Source organism: Bos indicus, chromosome 13 (genome assembly GCF_029378745.1).
Source record: "Bos indicus isolate NIAB-ARS_2022 breed Sahiwal x Tharparkar chromosome 13, NIAB-ARS_B.indTharparkar_mat_pri_1.0, whole genome shotgun sequence".
NCBI lineage: Eukaryota > Metazoa > Chordata > Mammalia > Artiodactyla > Bovidae > Bos > Bos indicus.
Window position 1 is genome coordinate 42487826 of NC_091772.1, and position 22227 is coordinate 42510052.

Genomic DNA, 22227 nt, shown 5'->3' on the forward strand with positions numbered 1-22227 from the left:
ATCCCAAATTGAACTTATATTTATTAAATAATCATTCCTCATCCTTCTCCCCTAGCCCTTGGTAACCACCACCCTACTTTCTGTCTCAACGAGTTTGACCAAAAGGTATCTAATAAAAGTGGAATCATATGGTATTTGTCCTTTGGTGTCTGGCTTATTTCACTGGGCATGATGTTCTGAGGTCTCCTCTGTGTTATTAGAATTTCCTTCCTTTTGAAAGCTGAATAATATTCCACTGAATGAATGTAAAACATTTTGCTGATCCTTCATCTATTGATGGGTGCGTGGGTTGCTTCCCCTTCGTGCCTGTTGTGAATAATGCTCTTATGAACACAGTGTACAGATACCTCCTAGAGACCCTGCTCTCAGTTCTTCTGGGTAAATCCCACAAGTGGAACTGCTGGATCATCTGCTAGTTCTAGGTTTAATTTCTGAGGAACCACCAAACTGTTTTCCACAGTGGCTACACAATTGTACACTGCCAGTACTCACGTACAAGGGTTCCAATTCCTCCACAATAAGTGACTTGAAAATTATTTTTGTGGTTGTTTTGACTTGGATAACAAAGATACAGCAAGATATTAAGTAGTAGACAAAGATAGCAGTGAAAAATTCAGACCTCTCACCTTGAGTCCTAATGTATCAGCCATATCCCCAACCTGCTCTCCAGAGGCCACCTGTTCCTCTCGACAGCCAGCACCACACCTGGACTGCTGGGTGCATCTAGTTTTTTCTTATTCCATTGGCTTTATATTCTGTCCAGTAAACCCCTTGTTTTGAAAGGGGAGAGTTTCACTTACTTATGGCTAGAATGTAGATCACTAGAATTACTGCCCATCTCCTTCCCCCAAGCTTTCTGGTGTATAATTTTGAGTCCTTCCATCCATCACTATTGTATCTGTAAAAGGACTTGATTAAACCCCCATCTCCCATCTTCCTACCAGGCAAGAGAAGGCTGTGGGCAGTGCGCTTGCCCACTCCTCCTCCCTCATACCATGTGCCTTCCCATGAGCTCAGCTGTGTCCTGACTTTACACCAGAATGAATGAGTCTCACTTAATGGCTGTGAGTCAGACCCTGAAATCAGGCTTCCTGGATGTGATTCTGGCTCTGCTCCTAGGTGATGGCAGGAAGCAAGGTACTCATCCTCTTGGTCCTTGTCAGTGGAATGAAGATAATGGTAATACCTACCTCAAAAGGGTTATTTTGAAAATTAAACAGGATAATCCAGAGGACGACAGAGGATGAGATGGCTGGATGGCATCACTGACTCAATGGACATGGGTTTGGGTGAACTCTGGGAGTTGGTGATGGACAGGGAGGCCTGGCGTGCTGCAGTTCATGCTGTCGCAAAGAGTTGGACACGACTGAGTGACTGAGCTGACTGACTGACTGATCCTTATAAATACCTTAGCACAATGCCTGGTGTTTAGGAAATGCCCAGCACTTCTTGGCCAAAATGATGATGGTGATACTGCTGATGACAACTTTGTCAGGACTGGTAACCTTTAAAATCTGTTTTTTAATTATGTAGATTCCAAATGTGGAATTATAAAAGCTATCATCATAATTCTTTAAACATCGTTGACTGTAAACCCAAGGTGTAGTGATAAAATACTGTTTCCTTTACACTAGTTGCCAGTATCAGACCCCATGTACTGAGAGAAGAAATATTCTTAGTGTCCAGGTCAAACAGGATCTGCCTTTTTATATTCCATAGCTGCTTAAAATAATGGGAAGTTGAGGGGGAGTGGATTTTTGTATTTAGACTCACGGAACTCCGGCAGTCTTTCTGGCTGTGCGTTTCTCCTGGAGTTTCTGAATGACCTTCTTTTAACATTGAGGGAAGAAACCTGTGCCTTCTTCCAGCATCACTGACGCCTTCCAGTGCTCTGTTCTCTTTCCTGTTGTTGACGGAAACAATACAACGAACACAACTTGCCTTTGTGAAGCCCACAGATGTTCGTTATAAATTGGACAGATTGCTGCAGGCCAGCTGCTAGACAGGGATTTCTTTTTCTCATTTCTGGATAGTCACTGTTTCTTTTATCTCTGATTACCCGCTTCTTTGGTTTTCCACTGTCTGTTTTTTTTTTTTTTTTTTTTCTGGAGTAAATTTGTGAGCTACTTATTTAGAGCGGGTGTGAGTGAGATAAATTTTCTGAGTGCTGAAAATATTTACTGTTGTTGTTTGGCTTCCTTTTTATTTTTGCTCACTGAGTGATCGCTTGTGAGGTGCATAACTCAAAGTTTGTCTCCCAGCTTTGAAGGCACGACCCCACTGTTCAGCGTGTGCTGTATTAATGGAAAGTCAGATGTCAGCTTGTGTGCCTGTCTCCCCGGCCGCCACTCACCTCCTCTCAGATTCCAGGCTGGGGCCATCTCGTCCCTTCCAGTACTTTCCTTCTTTAGGAAAGAAGAGGAAATTTTGCTGTGGCTTTTCATCCTTTCAGTATTTGCTACTATTTTCTCTCCTACTACTATCCTCCTACTAGGATAGATTCTTCCAGGCACTTGTATGGTACTTCCAGGCCTTACTAAGGCCTTTCTTTTTTTTAATTAAATTTTTATTGGAGTGTAGTTAGTTTACAATGTTGCGTTAGTTTCTGCTGCATGGCAAAATTAGTCAGTTGTACATACACGTGTATCCTTTTTTAGATTCTGTTCCCATGTAGGTCATTACAGAGTATGGACTAGAGTTCCTTGTGCTATAACAGCAGGTCCATATTAGTTATCTGTTCTGTATATGTGTGTGCATATGTCAATTTCCCAGTTTATCCCTGCCTAGAAGATCTTTCTCATTCTTTCAGTAGTATTTTAATGAGGTTTTCAAGACACAGAAGACAATCAATGTGCCAAATCCTCCTCCCGGAGTCAGAAGCCCAGCTCCATCATAGCCTCTCATCCGGGCCACCAGAGGCTTGTTTTCCAAAGAACAGACTGGCTTTGCTGGTTCCCAGTGTCAAGTCTCTGCTTTCTGTTTCACTATTTTTGCTCTTATCTTTGTTTCTACCTGTCACATGTATCTTTTCCCTTCATTATTATTGTTTTGGCTAATTTATCAATTTGGATGTTGATTCATTTATGTTCTAACCTTTATTGTCCTAATATGTGCATGTAAAGCTGTTTTGTCTAAGTACCTCTTCACCTGCACGCCTAGGTTTTGGTATGTAGTTTGCTTTAATACGTAGTTTTTTCAACAGGATTCAGTTCTAAATAATTTTATTCTTTGGTCCAATGATTATTAAGAAAGTGTTTGTTTTTTTCTTCACTTCTAACTGAGAGTGGCTTTTGCTAAATGTATTGATTTTTTTTTTTTTTTGCTGCACTTAGTTACCTGACCCGGGCCCTGAGCAGTAAAAACACAGAGTCCTAACCACTGGACCACCGTGCGTGCTTGTCCAGCTCTTTGCAACCCCCATGGACTGTAGCCCACCAGGCTCCTCTGTCAATGGAATTTTCCAGGCAAGAATACTGGAGTGGGTTGCCATTTCCTCCTCCAGGGGAATTTTCCCGACCCAGAGATCAAACCCGCATCTCTTGTGTCTCCCACATTGGCAGGTGGATTCTTTGCCACCAAGCCACCTGGGAAGTTTCCTAAACGTACTGACTTCTATATCAACTGTACTGTGGTTCCAAAACACAATCTGTAAGATACAAAATGATATGAGATGTGTAGTTGCTTCATGGCTTAGTACTTGATCCACTTTTGGAAGGAAGAGAGGAAGGGAACGGAGAGAGAGAAGGAAGGAAAGATTAGGAGAAACAGAGAAAAAGACAGCATACAAGTGCCTGGAAGAATCTATTCTATAATTGCTGGATGCAGAATTTTCTATGTACGCATTGCTTAAAATTGCTACTGTTGCTTTTTGAATATTCCACATCTTTCTTATTCTTGGTCTATTTATTTCTTAACATGGTTTAGAGAGTGTTTTCAAGTTTCTTGTTCTGCTGGTGAAGATATTCCATTATTCCTGTAATTCTACCAGTTTTGCTTTGAGACCGTGATATGAATTGATTGTGTGCCGGGAAGTCAAGCAATGAGCTGGGTGGATTGAACCCCCTACTATGTAGCATCTATGTTACTAAGTGGTAGCTTTTTTACTCCTTGATGTCTACTTTGTTTTATTTATCTCTTTAAAGATTTTTTTGGACAGTGGACCATTTTTAAAGTCTTTATTGAATTTGCTACAATATTGCTTCTGTTTTACATTTTGGTTTTTTGGCCTTGAGGCATGCGAGATCTTGGCTCCCTGACTAGGGATAAACCTGTATCCTCTGCGTTGGAAGGCGAAATCTTAGCCACTGAACCACCAGGGAAGCCCCTTCTACTTTGTTTTAGATTCATTAAGCTGTGCCAGCTTCATTTTCTGCCTAGGATTTTTCTTGTATACATGTTTTCCATTCTTCTGTTTTCAGAGCTTCCACTTCCTTATGCTTTAGGTATGTCTCTTATAAATAACATATGTCAGGATACTGTTTTAAACCCAGAGTGAAAATTAATTTTAACTAGCAATTTCAACTAATTAATGGCGATTGTGAGTGCTGATCTATTTTTACTTGTTACCTCAATTTTTATTTTTATTTTTGTCCTGCTCTATTTTTTTTTCAGCCTTACTCCCTTTTTCTCTCTCCTAATTTGAAATGTGTATAGTATTTTTATTCATTTGGTAGTTATCCTTGAAATTTACCCAGGCGTATTTAACCTAAGCCTAAAACTGAATAATTGAACACATTTCTAGAACACTGAAAAGATGCTAGTATCACCCACCTCCTGATTTACATACTATTGTTTTCCAGTGCTTAATTTTTTTAAATGAACCTCACAGTTGAGGGGCAGGGGTCATATAGCCTTGTTATTTGTTTGGATTCATGAACAAGGTGTTGGTTTCTCTGTTCACCAGTTCTTGCCCCCTAAGCTGCCCACCAGCATCGTTTCTCTTCCTCCTTTAGAATTGTGTTTGGCTCAAGTCTCTTCATTTCTTAATCTATCTTATTTCACTTTGTTCTTGAAAGACAATTTGCTTGCGTTCAGAGTTGGCAACTAGAGATATGGATGGACCTAGAGACCGTCATACAGAGTGGAGTAAGTCAGAAAGAAAAGCAAATGCTGTACATTGATGCATATATGTGGAATATGAAAATAAAAAACTGGTGTAGACAATCTTATTTACAAAGCAGAGACACAGGTGTAGAGAACAAATGTATGGACACCAAGGGGGAGAGAGAGGTGGGGTGGATCGGGGGACCGGGATCGACATGTACACACTATTGATTGATACTGTGTTTAACGTAACTAATGTTTAACGTAACGTAACATAACCCACTGTACAGCTCGGGGAACTCTACCCAGTGCTCTGTGGTGATCTAAATAGGAAGAAAATCCAAAAAAGGGGGAATATGTGCACACATATAAACAATTCACTTTGCCATGCAGTAGAAATGAAGGCAACACTGTAAAGCGACCGTACTCCAATAAAATTTTTTTAAAGACACACAAAAAAATTAAGTCGGCAGCTACTTTCTCTCGACACATTGTCATTCTGATGTTTGTTGCTGAGTAAATTATCTGCTTTTTTCCTCTGACTACTTATAAGGTCTCCATGAAGTTTAGTTCATCAGCTTGACTACAGCATGTCCGTGAGGCATTCCTGTGTTTATCTCTCCATTCTTTCTGGAACTCTTATTAGAAATGGGTTGAACCTTCTTATTCTGTACTCCACACTCTTAACCAACCTTTTATATTTTCTGTCTCTTTTTCTTTTAATAGTGCAGTCTGGATATTTTCCTCAAAAGTATCTTCTAGTTAATTTTTTTTTCTTCAGCTGTGTCTATTTTGCTATTTTTAATTCTGTTGAGTTTTTCTAACAACTGAAATGTTTTCACTTTTTAAAACTCAAACTTTTTATTTTTTTCTGTTTATTTCCGATAGTCTCTTATTACTTGCTCATCTTTAAATATTTCTATTTCTTTTGTAAATATTTCACAAATTATTTCTATAAATATTTCCATAAATATTTTATAAACAATTGTTCTATATTCCTACTATCTAATATCTGAAATCCTTGATTGTCCAAAGCTATTTTTTTCTATTGGTTCTCACTCACAGGGACATGAAGTCTTTGTGTGGGAGGAACCTTAACTGTCAACTTATTGCTTGATCTTATTTTTTTTAATATTTGTATTTTCTGGCTGTGTCAGGCCTTAGTTGTGGCACACAGGATCTTTTTGCATCATGCAGGCTCTTCTGTTGCCAGGTGACGACTTAGTTGCCCCAGGAAAAGTGGAATCTTGGTTCCCTGACCAGGAATCAAACCTGTGTCCCCTGCACTGCGGGGCAGTTTCTTCACCACTGGACCACCAGAGAAGTCCCTGTTTGATACTTTGTTGTTGTTGTTTAGTCACTAAGCCGTGTCTGACTCTTTGCAACCCCATGGCCTGCAGCACACCAGGCTTCCCTGTCCTTCACCATCTCCCTGAGTTTGCTCAAACTCATGTCCATTGAGTCAGTGATGCCATCCGACCATCTCATCCTCTGTTGCCCCCTTATCCTCTTGCCCTCAGTCTTTCCCAGCATCAGGCCTTTTCCAATCCGTTGGCTTTTCACATCAGGTGGTCAAAGTATTTGAGCTTCAGCATCAGTCCTTCCAATGAATATTCTGGGTTGATTTCCTTGAGAATTGCCCAGTTTAATCGCCTTGCTGTCCAAGAGACTCTCAAGAGTCTTCTCCAGCACCACAGTTCAAAAGCATTAATTCTTCAATGCTCAAACTTCTTTATGGTCCAACTCTCTTATATGCTTAAATTAGGAGAGCTTTCCATCCCAGAGCTTTGATTCTAGTTCTGCCTGGAGCCAGGGGTCATCACTTACTTGACACTATGTCAGAATCTATAGAACAGTGAGTCTCAAAGTGTGGTCCATAGATCTGCATATCCATATCCCACTGGATAAGAAACTGCTGGGGGCCTGGGAATCTGTGCTTGGCGATGCTAGTCCTTACACTGAGGCCACTTCCATCGATTCTCAGCTGAGAATTAGGGGTCAGGGATCAACTTCACCGTCTTATGTCTCTACCAAAGCTGCGTAACTCACCATCACTATTATGGTTGGCATCCTACATCAGTGCAACTTGGCCCCTCCCAGTAGTTCTTCATGGAAAGGCAGTGGTCTTTGGTGATTTTCCTCCACAACCAGCATGTCTCCAGGTGTGTCCTAATCCTGGGTCTTATTTTGCAGTAAGAGAAACCCTTGGAGCATGTCGTCAACTTTAAAGTCAGAAGGGATGGTCTATCTGTTGAGATTTTAATTTCACAAATTAGTTTTTTTACTTTTAAGGTTCTAAGTCCTTCATTTTTAAATACAGTAAGCATGTTTGTCCTGTCCCTGTGTCTGACATGTGTGGCCCCAGTTCTGCAGTGTTCGCTCACCTCTGCTGAAAGTGAAAGTGAAAGTTAGTCAGTCATGTCTGACTCTGCAACACCATGGACTATACAGTCCATGGAATTCTTCAGGCAAGAATACTGGAGTGGGTAGCCATTCCCTTCTCCAGGGGATCTTCCCAACTCAGGGATCAAACCCAGGTCTCCTGCATTGCAGGCTGATTCTTTACCAACTGAGCCACCCGCCCCTGATGACTAGGGCTTGTTTCCTCAAGTGCTTAATCCCAGACTCGAGGTCCACAGCATGATCTGTGGACATTTTCTGAGATCTGTCTTTTTTAGCACATTCTTCCAGAGGGGATTTTCATTTACTCCTGCCAAGAATCAGAGCAGAGGTGAGTGGGATTTCCCAGCCCTGGACACTCCAAACTGAGTGATCCAGGCACACGAAGGGTGAGGGCTTGGGGTCCAAGTTCAGGCTTGTGGCTGCAGGTTCTCTGAGTTGAAGTCACCCCAAGCTACAGGTCACTTGCAAGATCTAAGGGACAAGAATATTTACTTGCAAGACTGCTGTCTCTGTCACTCACTGGTGAGGAGGAAGACTCCTGCTTGAGTCTGTGTCCTCACTCACAGCCCTCTCGAGGAACCCTTTGACCGCACAGGCGGCCTCCATACCTCTGAACCACAGAGTGGTGTGGGGTGAGGTGTCATTGCTATCGATGGTGGCGGTAGTGTCCACATGGCTTGTGCTGTTGGTGGTGGTGATGTTAGTGGTAGCGGTGGTGGTGGTATGGGAGGGATTATGGTCAGGAATCAGTCAGCTTTTCCTGTGAAGAGCAGATAAAAGCTATTTTAGGCTTTGCAGATCATATGGCCTCTTATTACAGGTGTTTAACTGCTCTTTTAGTGCAGAACAGTTAGAGGCATATGTGAATGAATGGATGTGGATGGGGTCCAATAAAACTGTATTTATGGATGCTGACAGGCTTCCCTGATGACTCAGGTGGTAAAGAATCTGCCTGCAGTGCAGGATATCTGGGTTCAATCCCTGGGTTGGGAAGATCCCCTGGAGAAGGAAATGGCTACCCACTCTAGAATACTTGCCTAGAGAATCTCATGGACAGAGGAGTTTTTAATTTCTCAGTTTTCATGCATCATGGAATATACTTCTTATCTTCAGTCATTTAAAGATGTATAAAATCTTTCTTGCTTGTGGGTTGAATTTGTCTGATGGGGTATAGTTTGCCAATTCCTGGTGATGATAGTGGTGGTGGTGTGATGATGATGGTGAAAATGGTGATGATGTGATGGTGGTGGTGGTGGTGATGGTGATGATGGTAATGATGGTGGAGATGGTGATTGTGATGGTGATGATGGTGATGATGGTGATGATGGTGGAGATGGTGATGGTGATGATGGTGGAGATGGTGATTGTGGTGATGGTGATGATGGTGGAGATGGTGGAGATGGTGGTGGTGATGATGGTGATGATGGTGGAGATGGTGGAGATGGTGGTGGTGATGATGGTAATGACGGTGGAGATGGTGATTGTGGTGATGGTGATGATGGTGATGATGGTGGTGGAGATGGTGGTGGTGATGATGGTAATGATGGTGGAGATGGTGATTGTGGTGATGGTGATGATGGTGGAGATGGTGGTGATGGTGATGATGGTAATGATGGTGGAGATGGTGGTGATGGTGATGATGGTGGAGATGGTGGTGGTGGTGATGATGGTGATGATGGTGGAGATGGTGGTGGTGGTGATTGTGGTGACGGTGGAGCTGGTGATGATAGTGGTGAGGGTGATGTTAATGATGGTAGTAATGGTGATGGTGGAGATGGTGGTGATTAAAAGCTAGAGGTGGTAAAGGTAGACATGATGGTACTATTGGAAAGGAAGACTCTTCCCACAACATCTTCCTTAAGACTGAGATAGAGACCCACAGAGCTAAAGGAAGTTAGCACAACTTTCACAGACAGCAGAGTCCTTGACACACAGGTTTACACACTTCCAATATCACAGCATTTCTTCTCCACAGTCTTGAATCAGGCTCAGATTCCTGTGCTCTTCCCAGAGGTGCTGTGACAGAGCCTGGCTCCCCACAGGAGTCTGAATCAGCTGTGTGAGCAGAAAGTCCCCAGCCACCCGAAGTGATGAGTTGGGTGATGCAGCATTTTGCAATTGTAATGTGCCATTTAAACGTTAAATAACAATAACCGATCTGGTTCTAATGCTTCATTAACTTTCTCCACTGCCAAATCACAGGCTTTTCTGTATGTTTATGCTAAAGGCAGATTTTAATTGTTTTAATGAGGATTTGCAAGCAGATCTCTTCTCTCGACACTTGGGCATATTGGTGAGAATGCATCTATTATTTACTTAGCAGGAGGGAAGTATTACTGTTGATACAAGAGGCGTCTGACAGAGTTGGGGTTTAGGGAAGACCCCGCACCTGGTGCCCTCCTAACACTTTGCTGATTGAGCCATGTGAGGGCAGATTGTGTGAGGAGCAGTCCAGGCCTGTCACAGGGCCCAAGCGTCATGCTAAACGAATCTGCTAATTAGTTTTGTTTTCCCCATCGACTGCCTAGTTAGTTTGCTCTGTTCTCCTTTGATTCAAAGATGCTGCTCTAAAGGTAGTTTTACGTGTTAAATGTGACTCTTGCTGCACAAAATCTGGCACAGATAAGGGTCTTAATCAGCCACAGAGGCACAGATATCAAGTACTACTCTACAAAATTCCTTCCTCCCCCAGTAGACACACATTAACAGTGCAGATGCTTCTGTCTTCCAGGGGATGGGGGAGTGAGTGAGAGGAGGTGGGGAGATAGATTTTTTTTCAAAATCTAGAATTGTGTACAGGCTCAGAGAAAAGAACAACTCATAGGAAGACGGTTTAGTTCTTCACTTGCGTTTACTTCATTGCTCATATCTCTGGAAACTATTACACTTACAACTCTGGCTCCCAAAACTTTCTTTAGATTTTTTTTCTGAGTTACTTCCTCAGAGCAAAACATTTATGAAATATTGGAAACAAGGTTGAAAGAAACACAACCTGGAATACGTAATCCCAGTTTCTCCACAGAGAGGTCCATGTATGATTCTGCCATATTCATAATAAAGGGTCCTGGTGGTGCACGTGTGTGGCGGGGCCAGATGCAGACAGAGCTCAGCATCGCTCAGACCCTGTTTCTGGTGAGGGAGATGGAGGCTGGGCTCGCGGTCCCGGCCGCCTTGTTCTGAAACCCCTGCTGCGCTGGGGCTGGAGCTTTCTGTCCAATGAGGAGGCAGGCTCAGCCCGCGGTGTGCCCTCCGTCAGCAGGTCACATGGCCTGTCTGTCCACGGGCTTTCTTTAGTCCAGCTGAGATCGGGGAGACCCTGCCTCTGCTTTCCACACTCCTAGGGCATCTGTCACTCCATGTTCCGGGGCCGTACGTGAAATGCCTTTCCTGCACTCCAGAGGCACAGACTGAGAGTTCATTTGGCTTTGTTCTGTTTTGAAGACATTTCCGTTCTGACTTGGTTTCCCCTGTGGTTCAAATGGTCAAGAATCTGCCTGCAGCGCATATAACCCAGGTTCGATCCCTGGGTCGGGAAGATCTGCTGGAGGAGGAAATGGCAAACCACTCCAGTATTCCTGCCTGGAAAACCCCATGGACAGAGGAACCTGGCGGGCTACAGTCCATGGGGTCACAAAGAGTCGGACACGACTAAGCAACTAACGCAGTCAACTCCGTTATGACTGCGCATTTGCCAGAAAAAGAAAGCTCTATTGTATTAACAACTCAAGAGGAGAGGTGCAGTCGTAATTAATCCAGTATTATATAGGATCTCAAGGAGAAAACCGCTCCCTCCAACAAAATGCCGTGCAGCCACACAGAGGATGACCCCTCGGCCAGGAGGAACAAAGCGCTGACACGGACGCACCAGGCACCCTGAACACACGACACTCAGTGAGAGAAGCCCTGCGCAGAGACCACACGCATGATTCTTTTCATGTGGAACATCCAGAGTAATCAAACCCATACGCGCAGCAGGCAGACTGTCAGCTGCCAGGGGCCGGGTGAGAGGGCAGTGCTTGCTGTGTAACAAGTGATGGGAATATTCTGGAATTGGATGGGAGGAAGACTGCACACTGCTGTGAGTATGCTACAGCCCTGGGAATTGTACACTTTAAAAGTCAGGCGGGGCCTTCCATGGTGGTTAGGAATCCACCTTGCAATGCAGGGGGTGTGGCTTCGATCGCTGGTCGGGGAACTGAGATTCCACAAGCTGCAGAGCAACTATGCCCATGTGCCGCAACTACTGAGCCCACACCCCGGAGCCTGTGCACCACAACTGGAGAGCCCGTGCACTGCAACGGAAGAGCCCGCAAGACACAGCCAAGATCCCTCGGGCTGCAACTAAGACCTCGTGCAGCCGAATAAATAAATTAATATCTTAAAATTCATTTTAAAAATAAAAAAGTAAAAGTCAGGTGAACATTATGATGTTGGTGCATGTGCGCTGGGTCGTGTCCAACTCTCTGCAACCCCATGGGCTCCTCTGTCCATGGGATTTTCCCACCAAGAATACTGGGGCAGGTTGCCATTTCCTTCTCCAGGGGGTCTTCCTAACCCAGGGATCTTCCAGACCCAGGGATCAAACCTGTGTCTCTAGATTATATCCCAATAATGTTGTTATTTTTTAATGAATGAAATTACTAACTAAAACGAGAGAACAACAGTACTGGGATCTTCCTGAAACAGCACGCACCCCTCAGCTGTGAGGGCTGACGGTGAGGTCCGCAGTCCGACAAGCTTCCCCAGCTTTCCCCACGTGGGCGTCACTCCAGCTGAGCGAGGAGATGGTACACCTTGGAGTCAGACGTACCTGGTTCAAATCCCACCTGTTTCTCTTCCTGGCTGGAGCATCTTTTCTTTTTTTCTTTGCTTTTTAACACACTGTCTAGGTTTGTCATCACTTTCCTGCCAGGAAGCAATCATCTCCTGATTTCATGGCTGCAGTCACCATCCACAGTGATTTTAGAGCCCAAGAAGAGGAAATCTGTCACTGCTTCCACCTTTCCCCACCCCCCCTCCATTTGCCATGATCTTAGGTTTTTTTAATATTTAACTTTAGGTCAGTCTCTTCCTTTACCCTCATCAAGAGGTTCTTTAGTTCTCTTTGCTTTCTGCCATTAGAGTGGTATTATCCGCATATCTGAGGTTGTTGATATTCCTCCCAGCAATTCACTAGAGAGCATTCCCTAAAAAGTTCAAAATAGCCCTTGTGGTGGTGTTTGTTTGGATCTAAATCAGTAGCTCCAGGTGGTCAAGACTCCACCTTCCTGACTGAATCCCAGGAGGTGCTAATGCTGCAGGTTCTCAGTCAACTCTGGGTGGTAGAGATGTAAGCTGTGCCTGCCTCCAAATGCCACAATTTCAACCGACTTCAGGATTGGTGCAAGGCAAGGAGATCCCTAAGTAGCGTTAGTCCAATCCTGTAACCCTTCAGGCTGTTACTTTTGACAGACATTCACTGAACACCGGCTGTATACCAGGGCGAGAACAGGGAGGAAACTGTGGTCCTTTTGTTTCAGACTCTGGGCAGGGCAGGGCTGAGGAGGCGGTGATGTTGAGTAGCTGTCACATTGGCAGAGAAGGATAAACCAGGAGCTGTAGGAGAAACCGGAGCCCAGCGGCCAGGAACGCACCAGAAAAGGGAGGGTCACACTGGCTGCGCTGGAACAAGGGACTCCATCCAAGAAGAGGAATTTAAACAAATGCAACATGTTATTTGTAAGATACTCACTGCAGATCCTGGCAGAAGGAGCTGAGTCTGAGAAGCAGATCTGAGCTTCAGGAAGGTTTTTCTGGGCTTGGTGGTACATCCAGCCCTACACAAGGGGCCCATCAGCTTCTCTGTGGAAGGATGAAGATCAGAAAGGCTGGATGTTTGGACCAGAAACACCTGGAGGAGCTGGGAAGGTGACCAGGTGTGGAGGTGACGCTCACATGCATGATGTGCTTCACAGGCACTCGGAATTCCTGGTTTTAGCTCTTGGTTGTTCCCGGGCCCCGGGGCTGAGGGCTTAGAGGCCCAGGAGCAAGAGCTGCCACTGTGTTCTGACCTCTCTCACATGTGTCACGGTGTCAAGCTGGTGACACCCACACCTCTCAGTGCATACCCTGCCCTCAACCAGTCTCTGTCAACGTGATTAAACTGCTATTTTCCCACTAATCGCAAGGGTGTCTTCTTTCTCTCCTCTGCTCGGTGTGAAATTTTAGATTCCTGTGTGTGTGCATGCTCAGTCGCTTCACTTGTATCCGACTCCTTGTGACCCTGTGGACTGTAGCCCCTCAGGCTCCTCTGTCCCTGGGATTCTCCAGGCAAGAATACTGGAGCGGGTTGCCATTCCCTTCTCCAGGGGATCTTCCCGACCCAGGGATTGAACCCGAGTCTCTTATGTTTCCTGCATTGGCAGGCAGGTTCTTTACCACTAGTGCCACCTTAGATTCCTGTAGCTACCTCCAAACAAAGCAGTTATAATGTAAGACGATTCTTAAATCTCCTAGAAAGCCAGAACAGCAAAAGCCTCAAGATGGAATGTTGCTACATAATAGTTATTAACTTGCAAAGAGGAAAAGCTGTTTCCCCAAAATCGTAAACTCTGGTGTCTTCTTCTTAACATTTGAAACTCTAGAAAGGAACTAGGGGGAAATAGTTTAGAAGAATTCTTAATTGTATCCCAGATACACAGGTGTTTCTCTAAGCCAAGCACCCTTGAGGCAGGAAAATTTTCAGTCCACTTCCTGGGACCCTGCTGAAGGCTAGTGTGAATGTCAGACTAATTCTAACATGTGTGTAGAACATACTAAAATGTGCATGTAAGATTTTCTCAGCTGGGGAGCTTAGTCCATGTACAGCACTAACATGTAGGTCTTCTTATCACTTACCTTCTAAATCTGTGTGGGGCATTTTTATTTTTTGTTTTTATCATACAAAGGCATGTTATGATAAGTTATAAGCAAAAGCAACTTAGTTCTTCAGAAAAAAGAAAAGATAAAATAGATCAATATTTAAGATATACTAGACAAAACATCTGAAAATATAAAGATAAAAATACATTACTCAAAAATTTTGAATTTATTAGTATATAAAGCTTTTAAATCCCTCTAGTTAAAATTTCATTCACAAGAGGTTGTAGGTTGGTTGCTTGTTGAAAATCTATTTGAAAAGATCAAAAGCTAAAATAATTCTTTATTCCTTTGTTCCATCAGTACTAAGTCACAAGATCTTTGTAAGTCAGCCCTTGCTTCCTTGGTGCGAGTTTTTCTGCTGGGATGAGGAGCCTAGGAGAGTTGAATGAATGGCCCCACTTGCCCCGTGGTCGAGGCTGGTGTGGGTGGGCTTGCCTGTGGATTTCAGAAGTCAGCTGAAATCCTGGTGTTCTCTGGGGCGACAGTGGTCCTAACTCCTGCACAGCCTCCTTCATTGGGAAGCAGAGTCTGTCCAAAGGTGTTCAGGGTCTATCTCTGCCTCCCTCTGGCCACTGCCCCCACCGAGCCTATCTAAACCATCAGGGTAAGTGGGCTCAGACCAGTGACTGTTCACCCCAGCGACCAGGACACACTGGGACAACCAGGGTCTGACTAATGAGCTTTTCAGGTGTGATTTCCTTGTCTCATCTCTGTTTCTTCCTCCTCCAGGAGAAATGGGCCCTGTGAGGCAAGTGTGACCCTCGAGTCCAGCCCGCCAGCCCGACGACCAGCCGGGAGGACAGCACCATGGCTGGAGTCGTGGAGCAGAAGAGCGGGCTGGTGCGCGACAAGCTCGGCGAGGCCAGCAAGAGGAACGGCCTCATCAACACGAGGAGCCTGGTGGCCGAGAGCCGGGATGGTCTGGTGTCCGTGTACCCCGCTCCCCAGTACCAGAGCTGCCGAGTGGTGGGCAGCGTGGCATCCGCCGGCCCAGACGGCGCCAGGAATGAACCACTCCAACAGCTGTTGGACCCCAGCACGCTCCAGCAGTCAGTGGAGTCCCGCTACCGACCCAACCTCATCCTATACTCGGAGAGTGTGCTGCGCCCCTGGGGGGACGGCGTGGCAGCTGATTGCTGTGAGACCACCTTCATCGAGGACCGCTCACCCACCAAGGAGAGCCTGGAGTACCCCGACGGCAAGTTCATTGACCTCTCGCCCGAAGACATCAAGATCCACACGCTATCCTACGACGTGGAGGAGGAGGAGGAGTTCCAGGAGCTGGAGGTCAGAGCATATGTTTGTCACAGGCCATCGGGAGTGGGATGTGGGGCTCTGGGGGGACGAGAGCCAGGCAGGTGCAAGTCAGGACATGAAGCCAGTGAGCAAAAGTGCAAGGAAACCACACAGCCTCCTGGGTGCCCTTCACTCAGAATCTGTGTAAGAGATACAGGGATGGAGAAGGAGGTGAGGTCTGGGACCTAGGGCTTCAGCGGGGATTCTGCTTAGGGGACACAGGTCGAAGCCATCAGGATGGGACTAAGATGCATTTAAGGGTTGACCGTGCTGGCAGCTCAGGGGGCTGGGGGTTTCTGCTGACTGCCTGGCCACAGGGGAGAGTGCTGTGCTGTGCTAAGTGGCTTAGTTGTGTACAATTCTATGGATGGTAGCCCACCAGGCTCCTCTGTCCAAGGGATTCTCCGGGAAAGAATACTGGAGTGGGTTGCCATGCCCTCATCCAGGGACTCTTCCTGACCCAGGGAACAGTGGCCACTGGCCAGAGCCCCCAGGGGAAGAAGGTTCCTCAAGAGCCTGGAAGTGTACACTTGGGGACAGTTGGGGATGTTTTGGCTGCCACATGTGGTTTCCTTAATTTGACATTCTGGAGTGTTTACTAAGGATTGTTGGAACAGCTGAAACCTAAAACCAGCTGGAAGAAATAGTTGAAATTGATAGCATAAGGGGCAGTCAAGCTGAATTACTGTGGAGTCCCATCTCCCGTAGGGCGGGCACGGGCATCAGATCCCAGTCTTAGAAACATGCATGTTGGCCATGGTGTGCCACACTGTTGCCCCCATGGCGGGGTAAGGGCAACGCCATAGGGGTCTGAGCCCAGGAGACCAGCACCGAGGCTGGGGGGCAGTCGTTTCATGGCTGTGGGGATGGCTGGAAGAAGGCTGCCCCACTGGGCTTGCCAGGTTCCCCTACTGGCCTGAGCCTGAGAATGCCGGCTGGCCACTGGCCCCGGAGACAGGACCACACACCTGTCATCATGTGGCGGCCACATGAGTCCAGCAAGCCAGAGCTCTGCAAGCCTGTGTGTGGAGCATACGTTACATCTGACCATCCCAAGCAAGTCATGTGGCCAAGACCAAAGTTGGTGTGCAAGGGGCTGCTCAGGGTGACGGGACAGGAACATCTCAACTGGGGGCCAGGACGGCAGCAGCCCCCAATGAGCAAGGGTGCAGACCGCTCACCATCACTCTTTAATCGTCAAACTGAATGGAATGAGAACAGTCGTGCTCCTATTGTGAATGAAACAAAAAACTCAGTCCACACTGACCTGAGGCTCTTCCCAGGAAGCAGCTATACTTCAGACAAGAGAGAAAACGTGGTTTTGCATCCTTGGGCAATGCCATAGCATCACTCAGTCTACAGCAGAGCGATTTCAAACAGGAAATCGCAGTTTGCAGAGAGCTTTGCCCAGGTAGGAGCAGGGTCTGTCACAGGATCTTCCACTCTGCTCTCATTTCCTGCCTGATTGGGCTCGTCCTGCACTTGCAGCAGAGCGGTCCTAGTGCAGATAGGTCTGCTTGCCAGGCACGCGTCTGCTGAAGCTCGTGTGGCTGCGTCCTCTGGGGTCTGGGGTTGGCGGTGTTAGCAAGCAGATCTGTAGCTGATTATAAGCATCTCGCAGAGGGGCCTCAGCCATAGCATCTGCCCTGCACTGTTTCACAGCAGAGAGTCGTCCTGGGGGTTCTGGAGGCACACAAGGACGGAGGGTGGCTAAGCAGGCCACCGCGGGGGCCCTGGGGATTCTCCAGGTGCATGATCACCAGGCTGGGGCCCTGCAGCCCTGGGACCTCCTCCTGGTTCCCGGACACAACAGCTAAACCTCATCTCCAGGACCCCAACTGCTGGAAATCACATTTCCTTGTCACACAGACAAATTTAAACTGAGAGACTCAGGCACACCTAATAAAGCAGTTCTGCAAAATGTCAAATTCGGGTTTAAAGCTGTGAAAAGAAGTGGCTGCAGGTCAGGACTGGAGGGCCTCGCCACGTGTTGAAAGGCTGATTGCCGCCCCTTTGTGACAAAGCCAAGTCTGTGCATCCATCAGAGAGCCCGTGGAATGTCATCACTGGGAACCAGTGACGCAAGAGCAAAGGAGAAGGAGATGCACATTTTTGGAGCATCTTCCCTCCTCCCTCCTCTCACCAGCGCGTCTGACCCCAGAGCCTGAAGGTGGCAGGCTCTGTCCCTGCCACTGCATGTGGGGGGCGGAAGCTTGGAGGGCTCCCAGGTCCCTCTGCTGGCTCCATACGCCTATGTCCTGACGGCGATGCTGTGTGGTCCCCAAATGGCTGTTTTGGATACAGCCACCTCCTTACATCTGAGCCCTCAGCTGGACCTCTCTCCCATGAAAAACCACAAGTCCCGGAAACCTGTCGGGAGAGAGAGGATTTCACACTACAGGTAGCACCTGCAGAGGCTTCTTCACACACAGGAGAACAGCTAGGAGGACGCGCAAACACTGGACGAGAACCCCAAAGCGAGAATGAGAAAGAACAACAAAAATAGAAGAGGGGACCCAGAGGAAACAGAAATCACTCAGAAAAAAAGCAGGCAGTGTTTTAAACACAATCTGATGTCCCTTGAGGCTGGGAGAGGCTGATCTGGGGTGGGGCGAGGAAGCAGGATGCAGTTTGGTTGGTTTGCCTGGCTGCCCCGGGCTGGACCCTCACACGCAGTGATGACAGGGGTGGTAAATGGGGGTCCTCCCTTCACTACTGGTTCAGGGGCAGTGCTCAGACTCTCAAATGAATGACCAAGCTCTTCAGGCTCTTTATCAGATGTAGAAAGTGGTCTTTGTCAAGATGTGGTTGAACAGTTTTTTAATATAAAAAACAGGTGTTTAACTTTGCCAAATGTCCATTCAGATCATCATGTGTGTTGTGGGGGTCGTCTTTATCCTATTGATATGACCTATTACATTAATTGATTTTCACATGTTGAACTATCCTTTCATATACTAAGCAATCCTGTATGTTTGGGGATAAATTGGCCATGGTGTTTGCGCCTCTTTAAATATTGCTGGATTCGACATGCTAACAATTTGGTAAGATTTTCATTTCTGTGTCCATGAGGACCCTTGGTCCTTGACAACTGCAGTTTTCTTTTCTTGTGTCTTCTGGTTTTGGTCTCAGGGTGACACTGGCCACAAAGGATGAATTGGGAAGTGTTCCTTCTTCTTCTGTCTGAAAGATGCTGCCCTGTGCTGGGACTTTTTCTTCTCAGATAGTCATTCACAGTGAAGCCACCATCTTCTTTGTGGGAAGATATTTTTTTTTTTACTACTGATCAGACCTGATTTCCTTATGATTTGAAAGAAAATCTTTAGGTTTTCCTTTCATCTTGACTCAGCTTTAGTAATTTGTGCCACTCTAGGGATTTTCCCCTTTTATCTTAGTTACCTAACTTGTCAGCATAAGGTTGTCCTTAATAGTACACTTAAATCTTCTTGCTTTCTGCACAGTTGGTGATGTTTCCTCTTTTTCCTGCCTAATTTTGTGATTTTTCCATTTTTTCCTTGCTCAGCCTAGCCAAAGGTTTATAAATTCTGATGATCTTTTCAAATATCTGTTATCTGGTTCCACTGATTGGTCCTTCATTTCAGTTTTACATTTCAGTGATTTTCACTCAGATATTTATGATATTTTCCTCTCTGTTTTCTATAGTCTAAATTTGCTCTTCTTTATTTAATTTCTTTAGGCTGGAGCTTAGTTATCGCTCTGAGATTTTTCTTCCTGTATAATATATGTATTTAAAGCTATAACTTTCAAACACTATTTCAACTGCCTCCTATAAACTGTGATATGTTGTGTTTTCATTTCCTGTTTAGTTCAAACTAGGATGTGAGGAGAGCTTCCCAGGCGCTGTGGTCCTCTCCCTTCCAGGAGCTCCTGGTTAAATTCCTGGGTCATCCAGCTTTCTGCCACTTGGCCCAAACAGATTAGAGCCATAAGTTGGGAGAACTGCAAGGTTTCCCATTTGTGGCTGGGAATGGAGCTTCCACCCTGTGCTCCCCAGTCAACTCAGCTCCATCTAGCAGCAGAGAATCTGGTCTCCAAGAGGAGCCCCTCCCTAGCAGAAATACTTCATGGCCAAGCGGATGATGGGTCTGGATGAGCTCAGGGCAAGATCAACCAGACTCACACTATTCTTTTTTTTTTTTTTTTTTGTACTCCATGATTTTGTGTATAATATTCCTTTTTTAAATTAATTTATTTATTTTAATTGGAGGCTAATTACTTTACAATATTGTAGTGGTTTTAGCCATACATTGACATGAATCAGCCATGGGAGTACATGTGTCCCCCATCCCGAACCCTCCTCCAACCCGCCTCCCCATCCCATCCCTCAGGGATGTCCCAGTGCACCAGCTTTGAGTGCCCTGTTTTGTGTATCGAACTTGGACTAGTCATCTATTTCATATATGGTAATATACATGTTTCAATGCTATTCTCTCAAATCATCCCACCCTCGCCTTCTCCCAGAGTCCATGTTCTTTATATCTGTGTCTCCTTTCCTGTCTTGCATACATTTACAGACTCACACTACTCTGACTCAGGATTCAGCAGTGGTTGTAAGCAAACACCCCTCTATTTATCACTGACCCAGGGTCATTGCTGAGCCCTCCAAGGAGGCTGTTTTGAAAATTCTCTTCAGTCATTTCTCAGGGACAGGATTTGCCTGCCTCCTGGCTCTGTCATACCAGAAGTCTTACAGGATATTATCTGAAGTGCTACATGCATTTTCCAGCAGGCACTAGATGTGGGCAAAGAATATGTCCACAGATGGCTTGTGCTTAGGTTAAGAATATTAATCAAGTTAATTATCTTTAAATAATCTGACATGTATCCACTTAAAACATTGGGAAATTTAATTACTCATTTTCCTCCCTTGAGACAGTATGTTTGGTTCAGTTCAGTCACTCAGTTGTGTCCGACTCTTTGCGACTGCAGCACGCCAGGCCTCCCTGTCCATCACCAACTCCTAGAGTTCACCCAAACTCATGCCAATTGAGTCAGTGATGCCATCCAGCCATCTCATCCTCTGTCGTCCCCTTCTCCATCTGCCTTCAATCTTTCCGTAAATAAAAAAAATATATTTGGACATTCCAGTTTCATATGGCTCTAAGTGCAGATCATTCACCCTTAGATGAATGATCTGAAAATCATTCAAAATGATCAGGAGATCTGTCTTAACTTTCCTTATAGTCACATCTGATCTAGTGCTATCCAACCTGCAGCAAACTCCTCTTTCTGTAAACAGGCCTATGTGAATAACTTCCTATCTGGAAATTAAATTTACCTTTATGGAATAAATATTTTGAGGGCATCCTACATACTGACAATTTCCAAAGACGAATTCAAAAATATCATGTGCAATGTAAGCATGATCGGAATAGTAGTGTGCCATTTACTGTTTTCATTTTCTGTGTCAAGGGAAACTCTCATTTAAATGTGGTACTCTCAGCATGTTTCTTAAAAAGTAAAAATCAATATCTTTATATTCTCATCTTACATTTGCCAGTAAAAGGCACTGGAGTGTGTAATTATAGCCGTTTGATGAGGGGAGAATCTCTGAGATAATAAATCCATCTGTCATAAGAACACAAGGAGATCGTTCATCATGTTCCTCTGAAATACTTTACGATAAGCAGAAGGATTGGGGCATCAGATTGAATTTGTATGCCAAGGAAATAAAACCTTTTTACTTTTTCAAGCCCACACTGATCAGATCTCTCATCCATGGCTTCTGAGCCCCTGCTCAGAATCACAGTTGGGAGAAAACTGTTTATCTGTTTTGACAAAGGAGAATGTTTCATCATTGTAAGACTACAGTTATTCTGGGACTTCCCTGGTGGTCCAGTGACTGAGGCTTCACACTCGCAACGCAGAGGGCCCGGGTTTCATCCCTGGTCAGGGAATTAGATCCCGCATGCCGTGTCGGAGTTCAAAGATCCCACATGCTGCAATTAAGACCTAGATCAGCCAAATAAAAATTTTTTAAAAAGACTACAGCTATTCTAAGATTGCCAGGAGTAATATCAGCAACTTCAGATATGCAGATGATACCACTCTAATGGCAGAAAGTGAAGAAGAACTAAAGAACTTCTTGATGAAGGTGAGACAAGGGAGTGAAAAACTGGCTTAAAACTCAATATTCAAAAAACTAAGATAATGGCATCCAGTCCCATCACTTCCTGGCAAATAGAAGGGGAAAAAGTAGAAGCAGAGACAAATTTTATTTTCTTGGGCTCCAAAATCACTGTGGATGGTGACTGCAGCCATGAAATTAAAAGACACTAGCTCATTGGAAGGAAAGCTATGACAAACTTAGCATGTTAAAAAGCAAAGACATCACTTTGCTGACAAAGGTCCATATAGTCAAAGCTACAATTTTTCCAGTAGTCACTTATGAATATGAGAGTTGGATGACAAAGACAGCTAAGCACCAAAAAAGTGATGCTTTCTAATTGTGGTGTTCAAGAAGACTCCTGAGGATCCCTTGGACAGCAAGATCAAACCAGTCAATCCTAAAGGAAATCAACCCTGAATATTCATTGGAAGGACTGATGCTGAAGGTGAAACTCC

The 22227-nt window shown here is 45.3% G+C and overlaps 1 protein-coding gene across 4 annotated transcripts in view; it reads left to right on the forward strand.

Moving 5' to 3' along the window:
• The window catches only part of SYNDIG1 (synapse differentiation inducing 1), a 102696-nt gene that overhangs the window by 34143 nt on the left and 46326 nt on the right, over window positions 1-22227 (forward strand). For all 4 annotated transcript variants that reach the window (XR_011570075.1, XM_070801074.1, XM_070801075.1 and 1 more), the window contains exon 2: window positions 15076-15633. Coding sequence is in view for 3 of the 4 variants with exons in the window: in XM_070801074.1 (XP_070657175.1) it covers window positions 15154-15633 (480 nt within the window). In the remaining variant the exon portion in view is untranslated. The remainder of the gene's footprint in view (window positions 1-15075; window positions 15634-22227) is intronic.